The sequence below is a fragment of the Stegastes partitus genome, unplaced genomic scaffold (genome assembly GCF_000690725.1).
Source record: "Stegastes partitus isolate 25-593 unplaced genomic scaffold, Stegastes_partitus-1.0.2 Scaffold1128, whole genome shotgun sequence".
Classification (NCBI taxonomy): domain Eukaryota; kingdom Metazoa; phylum Chordata; class Actinopteri; family Pomacentridae; genus Stegastes; species Stegastes partitus.
Window position 1 is genome coordinate 215,807 of NW_007578859.1, and position 27,889 is coordinate 243,695.

The 27,889-nt window shown below is 43.3% G+C and overlaps 2 protein-coding genes across 2 annotated transcripts; both read left to right on the forward strand.

The window, feature by feature from the left end:
• Positions 1–1,890: 1,890 nt before the first annotated feature.
• gpam (glycerol-3-phosphate acyltransferase, mitochondrial) lies at positions 1,891–20,335 on the forward strand. Its single transcript, XM_008296438.1, has 21 exons — positions 1,891–2,034; positions 5,774–5,910; positions 6,042–6,161; positions 6,559–6,632; positions 7,502–7,615; positions 7,878–8,027; positions 8,931–9,030; positions 9,543–9,679; positions 10,393–10,492; positions 13,119–13,331; positions 13,564–13,677; positions 13,915–14,000; positions 14,895–15,007; positions 16,188–16,258; positions 16,764–17,031; positions 17,268–17,425; positions 17,667–17,744; positions 17,919–18,056; positions 18,220–18,409; positions 18,652–18,710; positions 18,849–20,335. Exons 2-21 carry the CDS (start codon positions 5,827–5,829, stop codon positions 18,963–18,965), a joined length of 2,484 nt encoding a protein of 827 aa, XP_008294660.1. The 5' UTR covers positions 1,891–2,034; positions 5,774–5,826; the 3' UTR covers positions 18,966–20,335.
• Positions 20,336–23,427: 3,092 nt separating this feature from the next.
• Positions 23,428–27,701, forward strand: LOC103368170 (FERM domain-containing protein 6). Its single transcript, XM_008296439.1, has 13 exons — positions 23,428–23,508; positions 24,011–24,101; positions 24,308–24,387; positions 24,664–24,722; positions 24,874–25,078; positions 25,160–25,315; positions 25,795–25,860; positions 25,991–26,059; positions 26,156–26,330; positions 26,481–26,621; positions 26,879–27,010; positions 27,094–27,116; positions 27,200–27,701. The coding sequence occupies exons 1-13, from the start codon at positions 23,437–23,439 to the stop codon at positions 27,239–27,241; spliced, it is 1,311 nt and encodes a 436-aa protein (XP_008294661.1). The 5' UTR covers positions 23,428–23,436; the 3' UTR covers positions 27,242–27,701.
• The last annotated feature ends 188 nt before the right edge of the window (positions 27,702–27,889 follow it).

Here is a 27,889-nt window from a genome sequence, read left to right on the forward strand (position 1 = left end):
CACCACTAGGAAAATTTGATAAACACAACTTACCACATAAACTGATATATGTTTTGACCCAGCGTTCACAGAAATCCCTGCTTCATAGAAAATAAAGAGTTGCAGGATTCATCAGAAACTCAAGACAAATGCACCTTTTGTTCAGAGCTGTTTATTAGGGATAGGCAGATTACCAGCCTTGATGATTATTATGGCTGATAATTGGCATTTTTCTAATTATTGGTATCTGTATTTTTATTGACTGATGATTGATAAATTAAATGCGCTACTTCAGGTGCGATGCTGCCACCTCTCTCTGTCTGGAGTCACTCTGTGGACTCAGAAATCTCTCTCAAGCAGAGAGCGCAAAAACTGAACAAGAAACACAAACTCTTGCTACAAACAAGAAAATTAGCAACTCTCACAGTGGCTACGGCTATGCTGATAGCTAGCGGCTAAGTTAGGAGGCAGCCATAAATGACTCAGAAACAGAGTATGGAAAGCAATAATTATTAAAGCTTTAGGGTACAGACAATCAAAGTGATGAAACAAACAGAACATCAGACGTAACTGCAGGAGACAAACTGACCAATCTCAATCGATTGAACTCATTCATTCACTCATATGTCTACTTCACATGTTCAGTTATAGTCACTTTTATTAATAGGGATGCACGATATATCAGCAACCATACTGGTACCGGCCAATATCAGTGTTTTTTCCCATATATCGATATCGGTCCGATGAACACATTTAGCTGCTGATTGTCTAACGTCAGCGCCTTCGTCTCTACGTTTGATATCGCTGCTATTTCACAGATGTTTTTACTTAAATGGACTAGAACATTAAATATGTTTAAACATGTTTTACTTTTGTTACAACATAAAGAAGACCATGTGGTCTAATTTGGGTTTCTTTAGAATAGTTCTCACGTTCTCACAGTGCATATACTCATTTTTCGGCGTGAACAAAAGCTAAACATCGTCATCGCTAATATTGGTTATCGGTGATATCAGAAGTCTTAATATCGCATATCGGTATCGGCCAGACATGTTAATATCGCGCAGCACTGCTTGTTGTGAATAAGCCAAGCTGGGAATGACAGGTTCTCTGCTCCCACATGCTGCTAGAACATGTCTATCAGGTCCAAGCATTGGTTATCAGCCATTTGTGATTACCAACAACCACAACTGATGTGGGCTCTAAAAATAAGACATAAAACATATAAAAGTAATAATAAGTTATGTTATTGCTATTTTATTATTCATATCAACTTTTAACTTGTTTTTCTTAGACTGACCATATTTATGAAGGGACATGGAGAAAGGAAAAAAACAGGGAGAGGAAAAACATGGAGGTGCCCTTTTTCTTGCTGAACTGTAGGTATGTATACTTCTGGGTCGTTTTGGCAGTCTGGAGAAACGACAATGGAGGAAACGCAGCCGGACGAGAGTTTCATTTTGAAATTGGCCTAAAATATAAAGCCAAGGCTTAGCAGGAGGCCCAGAGACACGTCTGTAAAGATGTCAGCAAAGGGGACACACTGGTGGCCAGTCCTGCTCTGACCATCCTGATGGACTTCATAGGCAGCGGACTACAGTCCTCTGCTGCTTCATCATGTCATACCTCTCTCTGGTTTTTTCTTTTCTCCATGTCCCTTCCGGGGCTCCGTACATATTAGTTGCTACAATGATGATGCTAAAGTAAATTTCGTGGTATTTTTTGTACAATGACAATGACGTTTCTAATAATAATGATAATAATAATGAATATCGGTCGACGCAGCTGCTGGAGTAAATCAGTGCTACGACGTGCGGTGTTGGAGCAGTGCTGCCCTCTTGTGGCCGCTGGCGGAGCCGCACCTCCTGGCTGTACCAAAACAACAGCGAGCGGTCCAGCCTCCTGTCACACATCCCGGTGTGTCAGAGCCGAGCCGTGCGGTCCTCTGGGAAGAGCGCAGCTGATGCAGCTCATAGTCTACAAAATTAAATCAAGTTCACGCTTTGTCGACGAGCACATTTCTGAGATATGAGTCAGCGTAACTCCGTTTCCAAGGTAAGAGATTCCGTTCTCGCGAGCCCGGCTAGCTTCGGCTAATGCTACTAGCTTGCTCACCGGCGCTCCAGTAACTGTCACTAACGCAGCGCTCGTGTGCTGTCATGCGGACAACTAACCGTTTGGTTAGCGCTAGTTTACGCGACGTTACTGCCCCAGACTGGTAGGAGGGCTGTGGCATTGGGGGGGTTCGGAGCGGAGCCTTACGTTAGCCGGTTAACTTTTCATTGACATTGAGCTCCAGAGGAGCCGCGGTTCTGGGTTCTGCCATCTCTGCCCCACTGACATACATGCTGGAGCCTGTAGGTGTCTGCTCAGCTTCATGGACTCCATTGTGAGTCCACTGTGAGTCCATCCAGTCGAAGACCTGCCTCATGCGGCTCGGCGGCAGCATCACGCCGCGACCGGCCCCAGACACGCTTTCAGAACTTGACACGAACCTCCGAAAGGGGAGCAGCTGGAGCTGACGTGGATGTGTCGGCTCTAACCGAACAGAACGGCGGTACCGTCTATTGTTGTCTGCTGGGCCGGTTATCTGCACCGGCCATCTGTCACTCAGACTTGTGCTGTCTGACCCGCTTACTGCAGACAGCCGGAGGCAGATTAGCCTGGTCCTGGAGACTGAGGAGGTTTTTCATAAAATGTGATTGTCTACAGATCCCACCTTTACAGTATTATTATTAATAGCACATTTGATTTTGCCTTGTTTGTCCTTAAATCCCAGGTATGTGTTTCCTGAATGTGACGCTAGTAGCTGATTAGAATAATCAGATTTAATTTGGATCTCAATATTGCATCTGCCTCAAAAGCAGTGAGAGCATTCCTACAATCTGTGACACAGCAAAGTAGCAGCACGTCTTCTCTGGATGAGCTCTCATCAGGCTGACTCTCTGATGACGTGATGTGATGCCAACATCCACTGATCAGTTTGTACCTTCACCATCTAGTGTATAAGTACTGGTACTGAAGCGTTAATATTGCATTATGGCTATCTTAACCTGTTACTTAATCCCCCTCAGCGCCTCCTTCTTCAGCGTCTTTGTTTTGCTTCCAACAATGTCACCCCACCTACTGGACTACTCCCGGTCATTGACCCTTAGGAAGCCCAGTTTTTTCCTCCCCCCATCTGTGTGGTGTCACCTACGACCACCACAACACTGCAAAAGGACAATGGCTCAGAGTGCATTCATCCATTGCTGGACACCAATTAGGCTGGAGGTTTTTTGCCAGAAGGCATGCGTGTGGGTCTTCTTATTCACAGAAGGATGGAGTTACACGTCTACTGCACAGCGTTTGGTGTGCGAGCAGTCATTGACAAAATGGCTCACTCACCTATTTCCAAACTAATCCGGGACACTAACCACGATGTTTCCTGTTAAATATCTTTGGACTCTATTTGCAGATTCTCTCCGGACTTTACATGTACTCAGATTTGTATTGTTAATGTGCAAATAGTTTGGTGTCGCATTAGCTTGTAAAAGTCATGATGATGACTACTAGTAGTCCTGGTAAACTTCTCCCAGCGTGTTTAATATTCACAGTGCATCAACCATTTTTCTCTCTGAAAGAGGCTATAGGTGCAGTTTTGTCATTTACTCAAGTATAATACACATTTGTGCTTATCAGATTCATAAGATATTGGAAATTATATGAAAATGCGTGGATTTCTGTCAGATAAGTAGCAGTATCGTTGCCTTTAGCGCATGCAGCTCGGTCATGCCTAATGTTGTGCATAGTCACCCCCCAAAGGCCCATTTTGAGTCTGCAAGTCTGCACAAAACAGCAAGAACAACCTATTGATTACATGTTTGTGCATGAAGCACCTTGACCTGCTCACTGATATCCATCTATGGCCTTATCCTGGTTCTGAAAAAAACTGGATATGCCGTCTGAAAAACGGAAATATGGGTTTATTAAAATCCTCCGGCCTTCTGTGTTCAGTTTGGCCCGGTGGATGTACTGATGTGTCAGTGCTGTCGTCTAATACCTGCTGGTGAAAGATCCATTCTAAGGTGATCCAAAGCAGAGAACAGTTTGGCTATGGCCAGCACTCCAGACATGGTTGGTCCTGATGTTGCACATCTCCATAGTAACGGGAAGTTAACAGGACAGGAACCAATGTAATGTGGGACCACTGATATGTAGCACAAACAAAGCAGAATAATTACCTCAGTCCTCATATTTGCCTTTTCTTGCAGTGGCCACGACTACTAGGTTGGCCTCTGGACAAATGTTTAAAATTGGAGCAGCCAGTGATTCGTACTCCTGTTGTAATGGTTCAGGTGGTCATCCTGGCTTCCCTCATGTGGTAGACCGTCGTGCTGCACAGCTTGATGGGAGATAAAACTGACTTTCTGAATTCCAGAATCAGCTGTTGACCTTCAGATAAAGTGCTGTGCGCTCACACCAACTGGCTGCCTTTGATAAACCTTCACTTGTCTTGTAAAGGAAACCTGCTTGTCTCATGCGGCTGCTGCTTCTGCTGATAAAACTGTTAATTACTGGATGCTGGGGTTCTCCGATTCATATTAAGGAGCAACTTTGTTCAACAAAGTTAATTTGAATTAAAAGTTTTGGCTTAAGCAAGATTTTTGTCAGCTGAAATTGTTTAAGTCAACAAAACCTTTTTCAAGATGAGGAGCCTGGATTGACATTTATAGAAGTCTGTTTGTCTGACATGCTTGAGTGGTGTAGAAAAGGAGGAAGCCTTTACCCTAAATGCAGCACAAAATTAGAGAAGTACAGCTCTGACAGATATATGGGCTGTGCATGCAGACGAGGCAGAAGGCAAAACCAACAGAAATGACTCCAGCAGTTTGAGGCAGTAGAATCTGCTTTGAACTCATCTCAACTGTCAGGTTTGTGGGTGTAGTTTACCCTCTGCTGTTGATTGTTTTTAGTAATTCAAACGTGATGCTGACATTAAATCTGGTCTAACCGGAGTAAACGTGTTGAATGAACCCCGCTGGTCGGGCCATGCCTCATGTCGGCGGCGCTAGTGAGGCTGCTAACGTCGACTCTTCATCATCAGCGCACCTCGTTTAGATCTACATGCATACATTAGACAGCATATTGCAGAGAGCAGCTCATTTGTGTTTCACCAGGTGGTCAGAAAAACCTGCATCCTCATCATATTTGAGCACATTTTCCTCCTCTCCTTTAAAAGAATAAGCAGCGTGGCAAATGTGTATTATCCTGTTTCCACTAGAGATTTAAATCTTGCATTTGATTCTAACAGTGCACATTTGGCTAAAACTGACTGGAGGTCCAGTTATTTATTTTTTAGCTTTTTAGTTAAAGTTAATAGTGTATAGAGTTGACTTCTCGATGGCAGACATAAGCTAATCCATAGGATGGTGCGTTAAAGTGGCCATGAAGACAAAATATACCAGTAACCTCTATAGATCCTAGTTAGAGGGTTAGGGTTAGGGTATCCAAACTACATAAGAAGCCCGACTCCTCCCGTTTTTAACAGCTGGATGAGCAACAGAATGAGGTGCTCAGATTTTGATGGAGATCCCATTAAAAGTTTGATCTGCTGTAAGCTGTTGTCAGTAGTTTATTAAGATGCATGTCATTTATTTGAAGTACAACGTAGCTGATTTGTGGTTGCTCATCAAAATATCGTCTGACATGAGGTAAATAAACAGGTGGTAATGTTGCTTAGAATATTAACAGGAGCGATGGCTGCAGTCAGATCATTTAAAATGTCCCCTTATGATGTCTTGTGTCTTGTCAGCTTGCCAGCTAGTGGTGTGTGATCTGGAGGGAGAGGAAAGGACAGCAGAGACCATGGAGCTGTCCGACGGCTTGTTGCTGCAGGTCAACAATGGAGAACAGTGGTGTAACCGGTGGAAACATCCCAATGAGGACTCGGTAAGCCACAGACCTGCAGCAGGACCAGCACTACACATCATGTCAGATTCAAGGCAGTAAAGCATGCATATGTTCTACAGCGCAGCTTGTTGGAGGCTTTTTCTTTCTCCCTAACTGGTTTTGGTTTGTAGGACCGCAGCACCAGCCCGTCAGTGCTCCGCTGTGTGGCCAGCACGTGGAAGGAGGGTCTGCTGAACAGAAAGAGGCCCTTTGTGGGCCGTTGCTGTCATTCCTGTACACCACAGAGCTGGGTAAAGTTACACCACAGTGAACTGGAGTTCATGTGCTGGAGCATTATTGGTTCTGCTGTAAAAGCATGGGACTAAAAATAAGGCAAATATGCAGCAGACAGTCCCTGGCAAAAAAAACAAAACTAAAAACTAAAATTCTGGCAATTTAAAGACACAAGAGTTCAACTCCAGTACGGTTTAATATGAAAATGAATTTAATATGACTCAGCCCCAAGCTTTGCTTTATGTCTAATTTTAATGACATTTTGTGAGTTGATATTTAAATAACGGTAACAACTCATTATTGGATTATCTACTCAACTTGCAGACCCCATAATATTGATGTGATCAGTGTGAAAATGCTCAGTGGAGTTTCTGTTGGAGATGCTGCTGACACTGACTCTTGTTGTTGTTGCAGGAGAGACTGTTCAACCCCAGTATTCCATCTCTGGGACTGCGTAACGTCATCTACATCAATGAGACGCACACGAGGTAAACAAAGTGAAATCTAGTCCTTCTCTTCCACGCCGTGCTCCTCTGAGCTGTCCATTGGCCTGGCAGGAGGGACATATTCAACTTTTCAAACTCCATGTCAAGGTGGTTGACTTTTATGTGTTGTTCTGGCATCTGATGACCCGTCCGGCTTGCCAACTGCACCTGTAGGCCACAATCAGTACCGTTCAGGCACATGCTAGCCTTTTTACCAACCTGTGTATAATGAATGACTTTAAGTCATGAGGACCGATCTGTGAAACAGTGGAAAGGTAGACAGATGAATAATTTATAGTGTTTGTCAGTGGACACCGGACACATGCATCCAGTGACTGACCTTAGCAGGCAAAACTCAAAGAGACACCACAGTACCTCGGCCCCAGCGATATAAACACGAGGCTGGCGTTAGTCTAGATGGTGTGATGTTTCCACGGTAGTCCTGTGACTATAGCTACACCAGTGATACCTGTTCGCAGTTGTGCTCCAGACTGTGTGGGAAAAATAAGATGTAGTTATTATTCTGAATCGGACTGTAACTTAAGACAGTTCATTTTAAGCTCACACTGTCTGTGTTGTGCTATGTATAAACATTAGGACAGGAGCTGCCATTATGGAGAAAGCTGTGTGTGGCGGATACGTCAGCCTGAGATGCTCTCCTGGAAGTGTGTGAAATTACCAAGAAAACTGTGGAAGTCTGGCAAACCTTTAGCGCACCTATTTAAGCATACCTTTTATTTTGTGTGTTTTTGTGCAAATTCTATACAAAATATGTTGCTTCTCTCATTTCTTTCGTGTAGCCACGTTCTATTTAAGAACACGTTTTACTATTGTTGCACTTCTCAGTATTTCTGGTTTGTGTGTTCCTGCAGACAGCGAGGCTGGTTGGCACGCCGGCTGAGTTATGTGCTGTTCGTCATGGAGAGGGACGTCCACAAGGACATGTTCGCCAGGAACGTGGTGGACAATGTGCTCAACAACAGCAGGTAGGAGTCAACGCAACATGAGACATGTGAAGGAACTCATTTCAAAGACCTATGTGATGCCCTTGTGGGAGCACAAACCCAAACCTGGGCGATACGACCACGATTTTACAATACAGCAGCTGAAAGCACTGAAGTCATTGCAGTGTGAATAAAGAATAAGTCACATCTCCATAGAGAAAATAGCACTCATATCTTTGGAATGATTTGTTTGTAGGCTCCAAGACACAGCCCTCATGTTTGTGCTCTGCTTTGTTGATTGCAGGGTGGAGACTGCTATTGTGAAGGTCGCCACAGATTTGGACGCTGCAAGCAGCCAGCCTGGCCAGGAGCACAAAGCTGTCAGTAAAGTGAAGCAGAAAGCCAGGGCCTTCCTCCAAGAGATGGTGGCCAACATTTCACCAGCTTTTATCAGGTGTTTATATTGTCTGCTTATGGCAATACCAGAAGGAATTGTCTCTAACCCTAACCCTAGAAAGAGCCTCACACTAACAGACTGTATGACGGTGCACGGGGTTGCCGGGTGAGCAGATAGAGGGATGTAAACAACAACCACTATGGCATGTGAAAACTCCCCGGGTATGTACTGTGGGCATAGCCTCAGCGTTACCAGTTCAATATGGGGCTGCAGATAGGTTCCTTTACAGCAATGTGAGCAGGCCAACAGCATTTGTTGTTAATAAAAGCAGCAAGCCCCCCCGCCTGTGCCCTTACCACATTCTCATTTATTCCTGCTGGAAAGCTGTCGGTGGTAATGATGGGATGCAGAGTAATTCCTGTCGCCATGTCTTTGTTCAGCACTAATGGAATAATATCAAGTATTGTCACGGTGCCCGCGATGAAAGAAGGGAGACACGTTCTGTCTCCTCTCCTGCATCCATCTTTGACGTCTGGACACAGCTCTTGTATTCATGGTTTCATCCTCCTTCTATATCCTCAGTTATACCCTATGTCAGTTGTTGTTCTGGTCGTCATGCTAGCCGACCGGCTTCAGCAAGAGCAGCTGTTCCCTGGTGTCAACCATGTGAGCATGGAGCAGCATTGTAAAATGAAAGAGGCAATAACACGGCAAAAAAACAGAGCAAACGCCTCCCAAACAGCATGCGTAGGGCTGCCACAGTTCAACAGAGTCCCCAGATTGGGATATCGTAACCCAGCCTTCTAAGGAACGCTTCAGAGAACACCCACCGTTAAACTGCAGCGAGGTTTCATTTCCTGTAGAATAAAACAGGATATATGTGCTCTGGAGTAGATTGTACCACAGCAGGACTTTGACTCGTTGTCTTTGTTCTACTTCTTCACTTTTCTTTTTGTTCAGGCTGACAGGGTGGGTGCTTCTGAGGCTATTTAATGGCTTCTTCTGGAGCATCCAGATCCACAAGGGACAGCTGGAAATGGTCAAGAAAGCTGCTACAGAGGTCAGCGGCAGCAACTACACACAAGAGAAAACTGATTAAACTGTCAGAGCATGACCCGCTACATAAAATGTGCAAGACTGCCTTTTCTATAAATATTGTACACTCATTTCTGACAGCTGAGCACGCTGTTTAACAGGCACGCTGCAGCGCAGTCCACAAACTGACACAACATGCTGCATGCACACAGTCTTACCCACAGATTGTTGTGTGTCCTTTAGCCACTGCTAAGCAGCTCTTAGCAGAGCAGTCTTTTGTATTGATCACTACAGAGACTGTGAGGATGTAACTGCTTACTACACATATAGATGTGCTATATCACACTACACATATAGTTGCTTGCATGTGATGTGGTCTACCTATCGTCTGCTCTTCTGTGTATCATGATAAATGTGCTTCATACTCCCTCTAACCAGAAGAGGCTTGATTGTTGGTTGACAACAACCGTAGCTGGTTTAGAGAAATGCTCTGTGTTTGTTTCATCAACTCATCTGCTGTGTGTTTTGTTTCTGCAGCAAAATGTGCCCATGGTCTTCCTCCCTGTTCACAAATCTCACATCGACTACCTGCTCATCACGTTGATTCTGTTCTGTCACAACATCAAAGCCCCACACATCGCTGCTGGGAACAACCTGAGCATCCCCATCCTCAGGTAAACAGACCGGGACGCCTCCTGTCAGGACTCCTCTGGCAAAGAAGTTGTGTTTCTGCTTTCTGTAAGTGAAAAAGATCAGTTTGATATCAGAAGAAAGGAATTTCCCTGCAAATATATCGGACAGGAAAGCTGAACTGCTGATGGTGAATCTGTTTCATCTTGACCTGCTTCAAGTCGTATTTGAGCTTGTACGACTCCTCGTGTACAGCTTTGGACATTAATTCTTAGACCTGCTGTTGGCTTCTTTTAAAGTCTACACAACAGGCCTGCAATGATAATTTAGTTTGAGTTTCACCAGAGCGGTTCAGTAATTATGGTGTTGGAGTAATTCAATCTATGAACTGTGAAAGCTTCAGAACTAACACTAGATCCAGTTATTTTGTGCCAAGCTGTAAACTCAACAGAGAATCCAACCTAATTTAAAAATGAATCTTAGAATGGATCAGAAACACAGCTGACAATATCAGCCGGTAAATAAATGCAATCTAATGATCACAGTTTCTTAGAAGCAGCGCTAAAGTGAAGTGACTCCTTTAATCAGGCGCCGTCTGACCCAGATCACTGTCCTGCGCTACTTATTGGACCATCACAAATGTGAAGATGCATTTACTGACGGCAGTATGTCAGATGTTTGGGATAAGGATGCCACTGCTGCCCATGCAGAAGGTTTAGGACAGCAGACACTTGATAAAACTTTTTTTTGTTTTCAGCACCCTGATCCGTAAACTTGGAGGATTCTTCATACGCCGGAAAATGGAGGAGACCGGGGATGGAAAGAAAGACGTTTTGTACAGATCACTTTTACATGCAGTAAGTCACTTTAGAAACTGGCTGTCTTCATGCTTTGTGCTCTGTGATGAGAGAGTTAAAAGCCTTTGTTATATAATGTTGGCCCGGCTATTCTTCCCTCTGCTCCGGGCTTTCATTGATGGTGAAGATTATAGCCGACTTTCACTCAGTGTGGCGTTTAATCTTATGAAGAAGTTCTTGAGATGCTGCTGCAATCCTGTAGTGTTTGCTGTCAAAGTGAGATGTACTTGGCTGTTTTTCTTCTCTGTCGTGAACTAGGTCCTTTCCATTTTAGCATCGGGGTAGTTTTATACATCATCTTGGAAGCCTTGTTTGTAATTTCCCTTCAGGTTTTCGGCATTGCATAGTTAGCAGACGTGCAGCCTTGCGGCCGTGTCCATTTGTTGCTACCAGTGGTCACGGCTTTGGCTTCTGTGCTGCTGGAGTCCAGGGCAGGTCAGGGTAAAGCTGCAAAGGCATAGCAATTTAAGTTAACTGCCATTTGGGAAGTTTTTATGTTGAGGATTTTAAAAGCAGTGTCATGTAACAGTTCCTTGGCTTTTAATTTAAGCCTTGACACTTAGAAATACACCTCACTCTGATGTTGTTTAATGTGTCTGTAGACTGCTTCGGGAAGTAGAGAGGCTAGTAAATCTGGATTTGACCCTTTTGTTTGCTGTAGTATTTGAGTAATACACATGAACCGTCTAAACCCAAAGCACAATTTTTCTGCTTGTTGCATTTGTATTCACCGTGGGCTCATTTTTCACTGCAGGTAACGTCCTGCTTCTCTATGGAACCAGCTCAGCTATGGCTGGAACTACAGAGAACTCAAAAAACATATTTTATGCAGTGTAACTAAATTATAATACCATAAATCATTTTTTAAAAAGTTGAATTTCTTTGATAATTTGTTGTACAAAAATAGAAAAGTGTTGTACATTTGATTTAGTGTTTGTGCCCACAGGTGTTACTAACCCTAACAAGCGGTGACGCTACATGCTGTAGATGATTTACTTTGTACATTTTTCATTTGTTTCCATCCCTGTTGCTTTGTGTAAACACAGCCTACAGATGAGCCAAGTTCAGCTGAAAAGTCCCTGAACTTTTGTCACATGACTGCTGAACACAGCTGCATCATTCAAGGAGCACAGACAGTTTTGGTCTTTACACAATTTGTTTAGAGCAGGACTGCAGGTGGATCAGTGGTTAGCACCGTGGCCTCACAGCTAGAAGGTCGCCGGTTCATGTCCCGGTGAGGACACCCGGGATCTTCCTGCGTGGAGTCTCCATGTTCTCCCCGTGCAGCGTGGGTTCTCTCCGGGTTCTCCGGCTTCCTCCCACAGTCCAGAAACATGCTGAGGTTAATTGGTGATTGTAAATTGTCCGTAGGTGTGAATGTGAGTGTGCTTGGTTGTCTGTCTCTAAGTGTAGCCCTGTGATAGACTGGTTACACGTAAGTCACTTGAGTAGTTCAAGGACATTGCAAAGTTTGAATTGTGTTGTTTCCTCCTGTTTTTATAGTTTCTTACTGATCAATGGTAGAATTGTGATTTTTCTTTTAATACCATGCATTTTTGGGTTCAGAGGGTTAACAATCTTCTGCTGGTGAGAAAATCTGAAGGAGAACGAACATCAAGGACTTCTGTTGTGAATATTAATGCTTTGTCACCAAAGCTACTTGTAGCACAACAACAACAACAACAACAATACTTAAAATATGCTTTCTATAAAAAAAGCAAGGTGTCTGTGGACGTGCTAAATTGTCAGAGATGATCAGAGTTGCAAATTGCTATTAGTTTGCATCTTTGGAAGGAGCAATGAATAATGACGGCAGCACATCCTGTGCATTGTGCCTCTAAGATGAGTTTGCATTGTGTCTCCAAGATAAAAGTTATCAGCTAAAGACACGAGCAGCTGTTTGAAATGATGAGCCGCAGTTCGCCCCATTGTACCGACAACAGTTTACCTGACATCCCGCCAAACAGAGTGCACAAGTTGCCACTGCTATTGTGGAAAGAGGAGCAAGTAATAGAATTTGGTAAAAGATGAGATTTTAATCTGGCATGCCTGTGTCGCTTACAGAAAGGTAATTAGCCAAACTCCCCCACAGGCTGAAGTGCAAGTAATAAGAAAGCCATGTGCTGCTCCAACTCCAGTTGCTTCCCTGAAAGCCGAACCTGGCTGTCTGTCCTCTTCACAGCTTATTCTGTTTGCTACAGCCTGGTCTATTTCAGGACAAGCTTCTCTTCTCTTCTCAAAGTGCAAAGCAGGAGACAGCTGTGTACATACTGTACTCAGGAGGATATCTTTGCACAGCATGGCCACCTTTGCATGAGCCCAGTTCCCTGCTCTGTGTATCAGGGGTCAAACTGATGGCTAACACCACACTTTTTTAACTGTTTTTCAGCCTGCGTGTCACATTAGCTGCATAGCCATGACTCCACTCTATAATGGATTCGGTTTTATGTTTTACAATATTGGAAATTTTCAACAAATTGAATTTTCACCAAAAGTGCCCTGACCTTCACACACAGCGTTTGCTCATTTGTCTCACTTGTGACTCACAATGGCACCTTTTTACATTCACCTTCATGGCACCCTTCCCAGCTGAACATTTCTATCTGTTTCATCAATCTTTCTGCAGTACACGGAGGAGCTGTTGCGGCAGCAGCAGTTTTTGGAGGTCTACCTGGAGGGTACCCGGTCACGCAGCGGTAAACCGTCTCCAGCACGTGCAGGCATGCTGTCAATCGTGGTTGACACACTGTGCACCGGGTCCATCCCAGACGTGCTGGTGGTGCCAGTTGGCATCTCATACGACCGCATTATTGAAGGCAACTACAATAGTGAACAGCTGGTAAGCTCTTGGATGATGTGTGTTGTTTGCGTGCTTTCTTTTGTCATGTAAAAGCGCAGAAGAATGGAGTAGAACGTTGTTTGGCTTTTGAATTTGTGACTTAATGAAGGGAGGAAATATTGTCACACAACTGTGTTTTTGACACAACAGCCTTTTGTTTTGAGATAAACAGCTTTCACTGTGTTGTGTTGAAGTCTAAATTCTAACTGTTGGACCTCCTCTTTCCCTCCAGGGTAAGCCCAAGAAGAACGAGAGTTTGTGGGGAATAGCTTGTGGCGTGTTCAGGATGCTGAGAAAGAACTACGGCTGTGTCCGTGTTGATTTTAACCAGCCCTTCTCCCTGAAGGTGACTGATGACACACCTATCTCACTGTTTATAACCCTGTGATTATTTAGTGCCGGCTTGTTGATTTCAAGTATTTCTTTTGATTTTAACACATTGAAAAGAACTGAAAAGCTTCCAAATTGCAAAAAGTAATTTAAATTACACAAAATTAAATTCTGAAATATGCTTTAATGGACCAAAAAAGGTTTGTCACCAATACTAAATTCCTTCTCTGTTTGTAATTAATCTCAAATGTAGGAGTACCTGGACAGCCAGAGAAGCCGCCATATTCCACCGCCGGTGTCCCTGGAACACAACTTGATGCCCACCATTATTTCTGCACAGTAAGTGCAAATGCACATTCCCCACCTTCAGTATCTCTGCACGTGCCCAGTTCTTACGCACAAACCCACATTCCCACATTCTTAAAAGTTGCAGCCTTCATGCCCCAACTTGATTTTTGCCTTCCTGCTGCTTCACAACAAGGTCCTGCTGTTTGACATCTGAGAGCAGCTCTATAAGTTGGTACTGCCAGGGGTCACTCAAGTTCAAAGCTGTCCCTTCATAATAAAACTGATGCTGTCATGGAGCACTTTCACAAGGACAGCTGCAGTCTACCCAGCTGGTCTGGAGTCACAAGTTCAGAATTTCTGCCTACAGAGGGGATTAAAACTCACTTCAGACCTTTTGCATACAAGTTGCATTGAATACTATTTCAGCACTCGCATGCCCAATAGCAGCTCGTCATGTCTTGATACTGTGATTGGTTGAGGCATGCAGTGGCTACACCATAAACCTGCAGATAACAGGGTCAAGAGGGTCATGGTAAATTTATGATAGCATTTGGTGAGATATTAACTGATGCATGTATTTATTTACCACTAGTGGCGGATTATTTGCAGCATAAAGCGATGACCCAGAGAAGTAGCACACAGGATGAAGCCCTTTTTGTTTTTTATCAACAGTCATGTCATGGTATTATTAACTGTCTGCTTACACTTATTTCCACTTCCCCTCTCATCATGCTCCTTTCTAATGGACATTTCTAGCGTCTTGTATGGGTTGGTATAGACTCAGGGTCTCCCTTGAAACTGTGATCTCAGTGGAACATGCATAACTAGAAGGTGTATACATACATGCACAGTGTATTTTAAGTCCCTGTTGAATCCTTGTGTCTTAAAGTATGCAAAACTATTGATGTCATCGTAAAACCACATGTTGGCTTGTTGTTCTTCCAGGCCTGATGCTCAGCTGTTTGAGGGCCAGGAGGAGGAGCAGATGAACAGAGAGCTGCCCGATGACATATTTAGACGGCAACTCATCAACAATCTGGCCAAGCACGTCCTCTTCAGTAAGTACATTTACTACTCCACAGCTAGTGGATTTATTGCAGCCTAACTATAGCTATATATATGTTGGATTTTCCAGCGTGCTTCAAAGTCAAGGTGCATCTCAGCATCTTTACTTTATAGCTAGACATCACGTCAGCCATTCAAAGTCTTCCAACCGGGGTGCCACATTCAGCTATTTTTAATTTGGGACTATTTACTCATTCACATGTCACTTGTTAAAAATATCAGGCCATGTGTTCTTTTGTCTTCTTTAAGCACAAGAGTCTCCTTTTCACCCCGTGTTAAAGGTGCACCTGCTTGCCCAGGGAGCGCTCATGAAATGCTATCCATCATGCTAATTGAAATCCAACACAACACGGCACAGCATCAGTCCATCCGCTCCACATCACTCAGGGTGTTCTGCCCCAGGGCAGCGCTACACAAACCGGTTCTCCCCAGCTCATTCAGCTGCATTCTCCTATGCTGGCTGTTTTTTTTTTTTTTTCTCTTTTTTTTTTCTTCCAGCCAATCACAGAGCCTCCAGCTGGATGGCATGTTGTTTTTAGCCAATAGGGAGAAGGGGAGGATAGACACACAGAATGCAGTACCAGTTTTGGTGTTCGCAGAAGCTTTACACCTCTCGGCTGGAGCTCTGCTTGAGATGACCTTTAGTAACCTTTTGTCGCCTGACACACACACATATTATTTTGTCAGTCTAATGTGTTATCAGCAGAATCACTTTTAAGTCTGCTTTTCATTTAAGGAAAATCATTTAATTGTATATAATCAAAAGAGTATCCAATATATATAGTTTTCTTCTCGGTCAAGGCAGGCGGCCAAGTGCGTGCTCCGTAATTCTATGAAGTCTTGACCTTTGTAGGAATTAAACTGAATCAAATTTAACTTCGTTTTTTAGCCAGGAAGCTGCCAAGTGGATAAAGTTGTGGAGTTTAATATGCTTTTATTCCAGCTTATTGTTCGTCAGAAATGACTGTCCTAACTTCTTCTTGTACTGGTTTTTCCATCACATTCCTGTTACTGTCACAAAGACATGTAAAGAATTACGGAGACTGCTGTTTTCAGAGTGGCAGCAGTCTTCATCTTTGATTGGGGTTTGAGCTCAGCAGAACCTACAGATCAGTTAGAAATGTTTGTGTCTTTCCATTGTGTGCTGCTCATGGTCTCTTGGTGTTTCCACAGCGGCTAATAAGTCCTCGGCGATCATGTCCACCCACATCGTGGCCTGTCTGCTGCTGTACAGACACAGACAGGTAAGTCTGGCTTCTCTCTGCGTCACCTCGTCTCTCACAGTGTTTTCCCTACATGTTGTACAGTTTTTGTTTCTCTTCTTTTTCTACACCTGCTCCACTTTTTTCCAGCTTTTTTCCCGTTGTTCTGCATCCCACCCATTAGACTTCTTCCCTCAAATGTCTCATAAATCCACATCTTAGTAACGGACGTCTCTCTGCTGGACATCTCCCCAAAGGGATCAATAAAGTTCTATCTAATCTAATCTAATCGTGGTCTTCCTGCATCCTCTCTCACCATCTCTGTTCGTTAGTGGTGGGCCTCTGCCCTCTGCAGGCAAACTGATGGAAGTGGGTGGCAGTGAGAGAAAGTTGAAGAACTTCCCTCTCTCTCCTGATAAACTGTCCCATGCTGCACATAGCAGTGTTAAAGCCTGTTGTACTGTTGGTTTGGGTTACTGACTCTTGGTTTAGTTTAGTTTATAGAGTTGCTGATTTCTGAGCTTGCTTTTTGTTCCCTTTCCTTCAGGGGGTGGTGCTGTCCAAGCTGGTGGAAGACTTCTTCAACATGAAGGAGGAGATCCTGTCCCGGGACTTTGACCTGGGCTTTTCGGGAAACTCCGAAGATGTGGTCATGCGAGCCCTCCACCTCCTGGGAAACTGCGTCAATGTGACCAGCAGTGCTAATCGCAACGGGGAGTTTACTGTCGCACCCAGCCAGACTGTTCAGGCGCTTTTTGAGCTCAACTTCTACAGCAACGGCCTTTTCCACGTCTTCATTTCAGATGCAGTCATCGGTTAGTTATGCCAGCAGGTTTATGTGCATTACTCTTCAAGCAGTCCTCTCCCAAGTTTCATAAATACGATGAGAAAAGCTTGATTTTTTATTTTTTTAAAACAATAACTAAGTAACTTGATATTGTTGGTTATAGTCAGTGTGGTGTGTTGTGGGTACAGTTTACTGAAAATGGGTTCAACCATCACAAACTGGAAGGTTTTCCTTCCTTTTACTTTTTTCATCCTTTTTTTCCAGCCTGTAGCATCCTGTCACTGCAGCGAGAGCTGGCCATGGAATCTGAGTCTGATCAACAGCCTGGTGGTCTCGGTAGTCTCCTTCTCAGTCAGGAGAGACTGATCCGCAAGGCTGCCAGTCTCTCCCACTTCCTTATCAACGAGGTGGCGGTGGCGCCAGTAAGTTCTGCGTATTGTCACCATCTTTCCAAACGCTGCGCTGTACAAAACGAGTCCAACAAGTAATAAGACAAACTTTTTTGGAAGGACTTGTAGTACTTGACATTACTAGTTGCTTCTGAAGTGAAATGTAAAGAGACCATAACAAATGGGCTGAGCAAGACAGTAGAAATGTGGACCAGCCCACGTCAGTGTTGGAGTCACACCAGACTGATTTCAGTGTTTCTTCTCTGTCCCACAGCCCTGTCAGACAATTTACCAGGTTTTCCACGATGCAGTGACCCGGTTGATCCAGTATGGAGTTCTCTATGTGGCAGAGGTGAGTTTACAGAAGCAAGCTCAGCAGCTGGTGGACAAACACTGACCATGAGGACTAATGGAGGAAGTTGACTCGTGCTGGACTTCCTGGGATGTGCTGTTATTATATTTGCTTATCAGCAGTGGAATTTTCCCACGGCCCGCTAGATCTGATTTTTGTCTGTGTGTGTGTCAGGAGGACCAGGAGGAACTGAGCCCGAGCCCCACAGAGGAACCTTGGCCCAAGAAGTTCTCTGAACCCCTCTCCTGGAGAAGCGATGAAGAGGATGAGGACAGTGACTTTGGCGAGGAGCAGAGGGATCGCTATCTAAAGGTCTACTTCAACAGTACTTATCTAAACAGACTCTTTTGCACTTTGATGCCGACGTAGTTGATAGAAAAATATTTAGGGTCCAGTTTCCAGAACCATTTTCAAGTTCAAGTTTGGTGACTTCCGTTCACTGACGTTCTCCTCGTTTGTTTTTGTTGTCAATCAGGTGAGCGTTTCTGCAGAGCACCAGGAGTTCTTTGTCTTCCTTCAGCGACTGCTCAGCCCAGTGCTGGAGGCCTACAGTGGCGCCGCAATCTTCGTCCACAGTCTGAGTCAACCCATGGCGGAGTCCGACTACACGCAGAGGCTTTTCAGATACCTGCTTACTCGCACAGAGCGAGGAGTGGCTGCTTACGGTAATGCTGCAGGGTTTCCACACATACGATGCAACACAAGACATTTTAAATTTATCATACAGGGTTAGCTTCAGCTGGAATGAGGAAATCAAGGGGTAGGATTTTCTGAGAATATGATCAAGCTTCACTTACTTGAGCTGCAGATGAAAGAATTGATGAACTACTGAAGGCTTTTCTACATATAGTCCTGTTCGTGATTCATAGAGATTATCTGCCTGCTTTTGAATCTTATTCCTTTTCAGGTGAAAGTGCTACTCATTACCTGGTGAAGAACACAGTGAGGACATTCAAGGAGCTCGGGGTGAGTGTGTGCTGAATCTAACTTGTGGGCTCAGTGTTTTTAGATTATGTTTCTCAACACCTTTGTAGCGTATGGATGGTCTACTGAGTCCCCCACCTGGAGTTCAAATGTTCCTCCTGTCTTGTGATTGTTCTCTAGGTCCTAAAGGAGAGAAGAGAGAACAAGGTGACTACTCTGGAGCTAAGCAGCACCTTTCTACCTCAGGCCAATCGGAATAAACTCCTGCAGTACATCTTAGGTTTCACCCTGCTGTGACCAAGACACCCTCCAGCTCTGACCCCAGGCTCCTTCCAGCAAAGGGCTTCTACTGGTTACTTCTAAACAGTCCCAGGTGCTACTCTGTGGAAAGCTTTACCAGGAAGTGCCTTCATGTAAAAGCCGCTAACTGTTAGCTGTTAGCCGGAAGAGACTTGAAGCCAGTCTTCCCTTTGATTTTTCGTTCCAGTCTCTGACTCCCTTCTTAGAACTGTGCAGCTGATTAAAACACATGTATTGTTCTTTGAAGACGTACCTCTAGGGAACACCCTTTCTTTGCCAGTAACATCAAAAGGTTTTAATATGATCAAAATTTTAATCTTTAAAATAATATGCTCAAGCAGGTTAGGAAACGTTTCACTTTCACAGCAATCCGAACAAAGCGAGCTGCCTTTTCATCTATACAAGCAAAGTATGCATCGTACAACATAAGCGACACTCTTTCTGCTCGTTTGTAAAACTGCTGTATTCTCCAGTGCACTCTAATATCATTCAGTAGGAACAATGTGAACATGTAGTTTGATGAAAGGCTTATTTTTAAACAGATTCCTGTACATAGGTCACAAGGACAGCGTCTCTCCTTTCTAGTGCGTTTCTATACGAGCACTCTGCTGTCATCAAACTGAGACATACAGTGTCCTTGCAAAATGTGTACATATCCACATTTTCATAAGCAAAATTCTCTGTGTGAATCTAATTGTGCGTAGAGTCAAGGTCAGTTATTATGTTGGGTTAAGACATCGAAGCCGCTGGCAGCACAGCAACAGCTCAGACGTTTAAAAGTACCTGCTCAGCAAATGCAATTCGCACCCTGTTGGAAGTCTGGCCGAGCCGAGGCCACAAACTCACATACATCTACAGTGAAGTGCATTCAAACCGCTGATATCGAAGTGCATTCAGTTACACTTTTCATCATGATGGAAAGTGACCTTGATCTCTGTTTTTTCACTTTTCAATGAATGTTACATAGCACAGCACTGACAACACTTCATACCAGCCATCACATCCACTCACACTGAAATGCAGCCAGCTCAGACACTCTTCAGTCATGCCTTTCAGGGAAAGCAGATGTTTGGGATTACCACCTTTTTTTCTGTATTATAAACACACTGTATAAAAGCCTTTCTAGCACTGCTGCTGAGGGAGCTCTTTGCTCCAATAGCCGGGCATTTATTAGACAGAAGTACTGCATAGCCTGGTCGAAATAAACGGTACGTATCCACTGTGTAATCCACTTGAACAGCTCTCTCAAAGTTGGTTATTCGTGAGAACAGGACAGTGTCAAAGAACTCCTGAAGAACAGAGGAAAACATTTTTCTCCTTTACGACTGCTGTGAGCATCTGAAAACAAATAATACAATCAACTGCCAGCTTTAGTTATTCCTTCTTTTTGTTTATTCACTTTGAATTTCCAGCATCAATATGTTCCTTTCACAAAATCAATTAGAAAATGTACTTCAGGGCCGCCACTATAGCTCACCTGGTTGAGCTGGCGACCCGAGTACAGGGGCTACAGTCCCCGATGCAGCGGCCGTGGGTTCCAATCCCGCTCATGGTCCTTTGCTGCAAGTCCTTCCTCCATTCTTCTCCCCCACTTTCCTGTCTCTCTCTCAACTGTCCGATACAAAAAAGGCAAAAAAAAAAAAAACTTTAAAAAAAGAAAATGTACTTACTTCAAGTGCATTTTAAACCACCAGTAATTAGATCCTGGTCATTTCAATTTTTGCTCCAAAATGCAGATGTCAAAAAAATAAAAATTGTGTTGTAGGGGGACGGAATATAAACTCTGTGGCTGATAATGAAACTCAAAATGCAAAGTAAAACACACCTGATAGGGAAACCACACGGCGCTTGTACCTGCAGTTTTCAGTTTTGTTTGTAAAATAGCCTCACACTCAGAAGGCCAGTGTTTAGGTGTCGTTTTATAATTCAGAATCTAAATACAATCTAGACATGAACATAAACATGGCACTCGGTGGTGTATGAATGTGCACGCCTGGTAGCTGGAAGAGGAAGGAGCATGTTTGAGAGGGTCAAAGGAAGTTTTGTGAATCATCGTCATGCCTGGAGGGATTGACGACCAAACGTAAGGCCGACAGCGTGAAGACATTGGCGATCTGTCAGGGCATTAATGGGATATATGTAAATGAGTGTTTATACTGAAAGACTTTCTGACAATGGTCAGGCACACTACTTGTTACCATTCATTTAAATGCTGTTTTTTCCTCAACATTTAGCTTCATTTAATGTTACAAACATGCATATTTTAATGCAATTTGTCAAAACAATATAGAAAGTAACCCATAGATGGTGAAGATGAGTTGTAGTGGATTCAGTGAAAGACACCCCCAGCATGTTGAAGAACAGAACAGTATGTTCCCCAAATAAGAATGTGATCCGAGTGCACAACTCTTTATCCACGTTTAAGGCAACTCTGAGCCCACGATCTGTCAGTCGCCCTCACCGCCAAGATGAAACCACTATACGTACTGTACTGCATGTTTCCTCGCCGTTAATCATCGACTCTTCAATGTGAACTCTGCTTAACCTGAGAATGATGTTTTACTGTCTCGTGTGTGAATTATGTTGATGAGAAAGTCTCGTATGTGTAGGAGATAAACATGTGTTACCTCTTGAATGTGTCTCATCTGTCCCTGAAAAGGTCAAAGTGAGATTGTAGAATACTGGATGGCGTCGGTACAGATGTGATAAAGTTTTAATGAACTGCTCGTGGGAGTTGTTGCTGCTGAAGCTGCGTTAGCGACATCCCACTGCTCTGTGTAACGTCGTAGGATTTAAAAAAACAACATGCCTGTATCTGGGGAGCAGGTGCCTTTTTAATGCACTGTAGTGTTCTTCGGTTGTGTTTGTTTTTCTTTTGTTCTGGTTTTTGTGCATGTTAACAGCAGTTATTTCATGTGGAAATCCAAACGAACACTGTAGATTGTAACTTATAGACAAAATACACAAGTGGAGAGAATGTGTTGTTAATCTAAGAAGAATCACCAGCTACTAAAAAAAAAAAAAATCACTATTTTTTGTTCTTGCTATATCGCAGCGAAGCACAATTGGCATAGATTTTCTTTTTAAATAAATTAGTGATAGATTAACAATGGTCTCGTGTTTTTATTTGTGTGTTTTCAGCGGGGGCGGGGCTCTACATGATGGGTATCAGTGTCTTTATAAGTCAACATTATATCGCTCATTTTAAACAGCCAAAGTGCTTTCCAATAGAAAAAACAAGATTAATGGTATTCATTTACTTGGCTAGTTAAAATTTTAAGGCTAAAACCCTGCAGTATTCTATATTAAACAGATTTACTAGACAAATATTGAGGTTAGAAACTTACAGTTTTATACAAATGTATGTCTAATTTTGGTATTAGAGGTGCTACTTCACAATATTATGCATTATACAGATTTACCTGTGTAAATGTGAAGAGTTTGACTTCAGTATTAGATATTGTGTAAATGATTTATTTCAAATGAAGGTTAAGGCTCCATGATATTATATGTTACATAAGTTCACCTGACTTCTATAAACATAAAGGATAAGGCTCCACCATATCATATATTACCTAAAATGACCTGACTAATTTGAATACTTAAGTTAACACCACACAGATTTAACATTAAGGTTTAGAACTTGTTATATTATGTGTTCTAAAAACTCATGTACATATTAAGGCTAATACTTCACAACATGATTTACTTCACAAATCTACCTGTTTATTTAAATAAAAATAAAGGAAAAAGAAAAAACTTTTTTTAAAAACTGATAATTTAAAAAAAAGTACATTCACAGAAACGTAGAATATATAATTTTAAATATATTTCAGATAGTCCCAATTGAGAAAATAGTTTATTTAGAACATGCTCAAGAACACCAATGTTGACTAATTTCTATAATCCTGTTGTTTGCTTTATAATTTGTAATTTTGATCACAGTGGAGGCAGACATTTCCATTGTGCTGAGTTTTTAAAAGACGTTTTGATCGTATTTCAGACTCATGTCCAGTGTCTCTCATCCACTGGAGGCTGCTCGGTTTGGCCCCACGTTTGTGGAGATGTCTCTGATCAAAGCAGAAATACGTAGAGGGAAAAAATAGCCTCGACAGTCATGTCTTTTGTCCACCATTTCACTCCACATAAACCCTTGAGTTTTCTGTTTTTTCATGTGAAAACATGGCGCACGTTGCTCACATGAATAGAAGCCAAACAAGGGACACAAACACACGTCTGCAATAAGAATATGTGATAATTGTGTGAAAGTGTGAGCCTTAGTAAATCAATAGACACTCGCTAAAAAGTGGCAAGAGTTCTCTTTTGTTTTGATGTTTTTCTCCGTTTTATTTCACTGTCTCACGCCGTTGGCTGTCAGGTTGAGGAGGGAGGTGTCTTTGTGTTGGTAGAGGACAGGAGGAGGAGGAAGGTCTGTGGAGGACCAAGACGGACCGAAGCTTTTGTGGCAATGAGGACAAAATGGAAACGACATGTGTGCATCCTTCTGCCCAACAAGCAGCACCTGGACTGTGCTGTGAGGGTGAGTGTGGCGTCCGTCACGTTTACCTTTGACTATTCTTCATCTGTCATTAGCAGGGCTTTGATGAGCCTGTACTACACATGGGTTACACCTAATTCATGATTTACAAATGTGCCAGCTCTTCCAAAACTATATTTTATTATAATTTAACAGTATTAGGAGGACTTACTGTAACAACAAAATACTAGATGCATAATGTCGTAAACAAAACCCTGAAACTGTGGCAGAAACAAACAAAAAACAAAAAGAAAATCCTATTCGCTCTCTACAGCCTGCTACTGGCATCTGCGTCCTGTCACACCTGAACTTGTTCTATGGCTCTGGTCCAGGTTGTTTTCTCCTGACCAGATCCTTGCTGGTGTTGGATCTGCTCTCAGATGGACATCGCTCTGGATAAAAGCAGCGTCTGCTGATGAATCTGGAGAACTGTAGATTCGACAGCACATATCTGTATCTGTGATGCTTTATTGTGCTTTTCTTGTCTTTCCTGCGTGTCTTACAGGTGAGAGCCCGAGGCCGTGAGGTGTTGAACAGCGTGTTGAAGCAGCTCGTCATCTGCGATCTCCAAGTGTTTGGTCTGGCTCTTCTCAGAGGTCGGCTCACGTCTGAGTGGGAGGAAATGTTTTCAATTCATTTATTGTGGAATGCTGAGATTGAGGGAGGCTGCTGGTGATGAGTGAACTAGCTGTAAGAAAGAAAAGGGAGACAGATAGTCAGCCTGTGAGGACAAACAACATTAACGAGTGCTAATGAATATAACTAGACACTGTTGATTTGATGTATGTGTGTTTTTTCTAAGATCACGAATATCTCTTTGTCGATCTGGACCAAAAGCTGAGCAAGTACTTCGGCAAAAGATGGAACACAGGTTCTTTAAAGGTTTGTTTTTCTTCTTTCCTCATTTTTTATGTTAAGTTTAAGCTGTGGAATCCTTTTCTTACAAAATATATCTACAGTGAGCTCTTGAACTTACCCACAGTCATAATGTGTAATAAATTGTGTTGTATTGAGGGAAATGTTGTGCTTAAACTTGTATTTGTCACATTTTTGTTCAAGGAAAGGTGCATGCGTGGGTGTTCCTTCAAATATTAACTCGACCTTCTTGAAGTAGTGGCAGAAAGCTTTAAATGATGCGTGATTGTTCTACATTTCCAGGTCCCGTTCATCTTATTTCTGAGAGTGCAGTTTTATGTAGAGACCGGGCAGCTAATAATGTAAGTTTGCATTTTCTGGTAATACTTGTGTTTCAGCTGCTATTTTCTGCAGTGCACGTTCATTTGGCTTCTTGGCAGCAACATTATGGAAGTAACTGTTAATACCAAACACAAGAAAATGGGAGTCTGACGTGGTCTCGGCTTCTCTCAGGAGCAGCAGAGAGCAGCAGCTCTACTACTCTGAGCTGAGGCAGAAGGTGCTGCGATCTCAGAGCCGCCATCAGGAGGCTTTGTTCTTCCAGCTGGCAGCCTCGGCGCTCCAAGCTGAAGTCGGAGATCTGGAGCAGACAGATGAAGAAGGAGAGGAGAGAAAACAGAGGCATTGCTTTCTTCCTGAAGATTACTTCCCCTCTTGGGTAAGAAAAAGGAAAAAGTTGTAACAGTTTGGACTGAACTTCAACAAAAATAGTGTTATCCAGCTGTGCTTGTATCTTCAGCTGATAAAGCGTAGAGGGAGAGACTTCCTGCTCCAGCACTGTCCGGTGTTGCACGGTGAACTGAGAGGGCTTCCACGCAGCCAAGCCGTCCTGCGGTTTATAAAGGAAGCCAGCAGCCTGCAGGACGGAGCAGTGACCTTCTACAGGATGAAGCAGGTCAGACTCAGGGTTTAGAGTCACTGAGGAAAACCACCAGAACTCCGACGGACGGGTCCCCAGTGCATCACAGGGCCAACTCTGAACCCATAAAGAAGAATTTAAAGCACATTATGACAATTTTTGCTGTTGTAGAATCTGCCTCTGTTGTCATTTTTAGGAAACATGTAGCAATGACACAGGGTTCGGTGAGGTTAGGTTAACCCTAACCTAAGGTTAACCCTAACCTAACCGAACCCTTTAAGGCCCTGTGGGTGTAAAACATTGCAGGTAGAGCTTTCATTTTTCATTTTATTAGTCCTTGATATGATATTCCCTCCACATTCTGAATTATTCATTCGTCTGTCTAACTTGTGTTGGTAGTTTCTAAGACAAGATGGCACATTCAGAGTCTTCATTAATGAGAATATCTCTGCTGCAACCTTTTGTTACGTGGCTTTTACTTTGAAGTACTTCTTCGCCTGTTATTTCACACGTAGAAGAAAAAAGAGCTCAGAAGTTCAATCCTTCTTGGTGTGGCAGTGAAAGGAGTCCATATTTATCAGGTGGGTCCTCCAGAGCAACAACTTTGGAATTCGTTTTTACACATACACATTCATTCCTAAAGATTTCTACTTGCAGGTGTTAATAAACTGAGTTTTTCTGAATTACAGATGATGTGATTTCTCCACACAGGAGGTGGAAGGGAGGCAGTGTATGCTGTATGACTTTTCCTGGATCGATATCGACCGCCTCACTTTCCAGGTTGATCGTAGAGACCGCACCAATCTGACACACAGTAAATATTCACCTAAACTTTTACAACAGCATTTTAACTTCCGAGTCTTTCTAACTCTGCAGGGCAGCAGGTTTGAGATGGCTGCAGTGGGCTCTCTGTGCCTCCCTAAGCTGGTGTATCACACTCATTCAGCCTTCCACTCCAAACACATCCTGAAGCACCTCAGCGACAGCCACCGACTCCACATCAGCACCAGAGATGCAGTGAGCTGCATCCAGCAGCTGGAAAACATGAAGGGTCAGCAGCCTGGCTAGAACACGGAGTCGGTCCAACTCCACATCAGTCTCAAATGTTTTGCTTTGAAACCAAAAAATGGGATTTCTTAGATCATCACACTTCCAAGTTGTTTTGTTGTCTGTCTTTCAGCAGCCAGTCAGCTCTACAAAGAGGCCTACATCTGTGATGCAACACGTCTGAGAGAGAGACTTGGCTGCAGCGACCTCACTTCATCCATGTCGGACTGCAGCGTTGTGGTGGAAGCAGCCGCCGACTGGGCCGAAGAGGAGGAGGAGGAAGGCTCTCCATCAGGTCAGCAGAGACGAGGGAATGTGTGCAATGTCACTTTTTATTACTGACAAAAGCAGACCAGGAATTCTACTCTTGGGAAAATAGAAAACAACAACAAAAAGAGGTTAGAACTGCGGAAAAAAATCAACTCATGCTGCTGATTGGTTCATTAGCTTGTGTTTAGCTGACTTTACTTGGACACCAACAGTTTACAACATTTAACTGCTTTTAATAACTTCCTTATTTCAGTCTATGTTTTGTGTTTACGTTGTTGTCAGAGGCTGAGCTGTGGTTGGACGAACCGGAGGAGGTTTTTGTCGACGACCCGGCGGAGGTGTCCTGGCTGGCTGAGCTGCTCCACGGTGTGTCTGTGGACGGACCTCTGGTGTTCCCGTCCTCCGACTGGACAGGTTGGTTCAAAAAGCACAACCAAAATAAGCTTTTAATCGTGTCCACCTCTCTTGTGTCATTTTATCTCCTCTTCCGTCATCAGCTGTCACCATGGAAATGAAACAGGTGAGCGGACTGCAAGTGTGTCTGTTTGAACATTTCCAGCACAGTCCTGCATCAAAGGCTGCAGTGTTTTCTCTGATGTTCAGGTTCTGTGGAGGAGAGCTGATGAAGGGGCATCTGTGGACTAATTCACAGCCAGAGGCAAGACGGATTTATGACATGTTCTGCAGCTCCGGGCAAGAAGACACCTGAAATCTGTGGCCCAAATGCTTCACTAACGGTTAAGTTAGTAGTAACACCCCCGAACTAACTCCTTTCTGTATTAAACTACCATAATAATCACAATATAATATTATCACTAATATTTTCATTGCAACAATTGCCTGAGGAATTTTCTTCCATTGACAAAATCATAAAAGTCTTCCAGATGCTTGGCAATATCACGTATCGATGTGTTTTGCTGGTTGCTCACCGTCAACACAGGTTCCATGGTGTCATGGGGAGTCCTCTGGACTCTGGTGGAATCTGACTTTGGAGCGGTTGGACTGTGGTTTAAAACTGGTTGCGCAGTGGTGGGATGGTGTCTAGGGCCACTGGTTAACCCCACCACCCATCATTTAGTTCTTCCTTCCTGGTTTTAGGCACAAATCAGAAAATGCTGATTTTAGTGGACTGCTTCAATGTGTAGACATGAAAAATAAATGAATCATGTAAAAAAAAAAAGATAAATATGTGTCATATCTTATTATCATTTTGTAACGACTCATGGTGGTAGAAATTATGATTTTTAGTTTTTTGTCCGACACGGAGGCAGCAGGACCGACACGGGGGCCTCA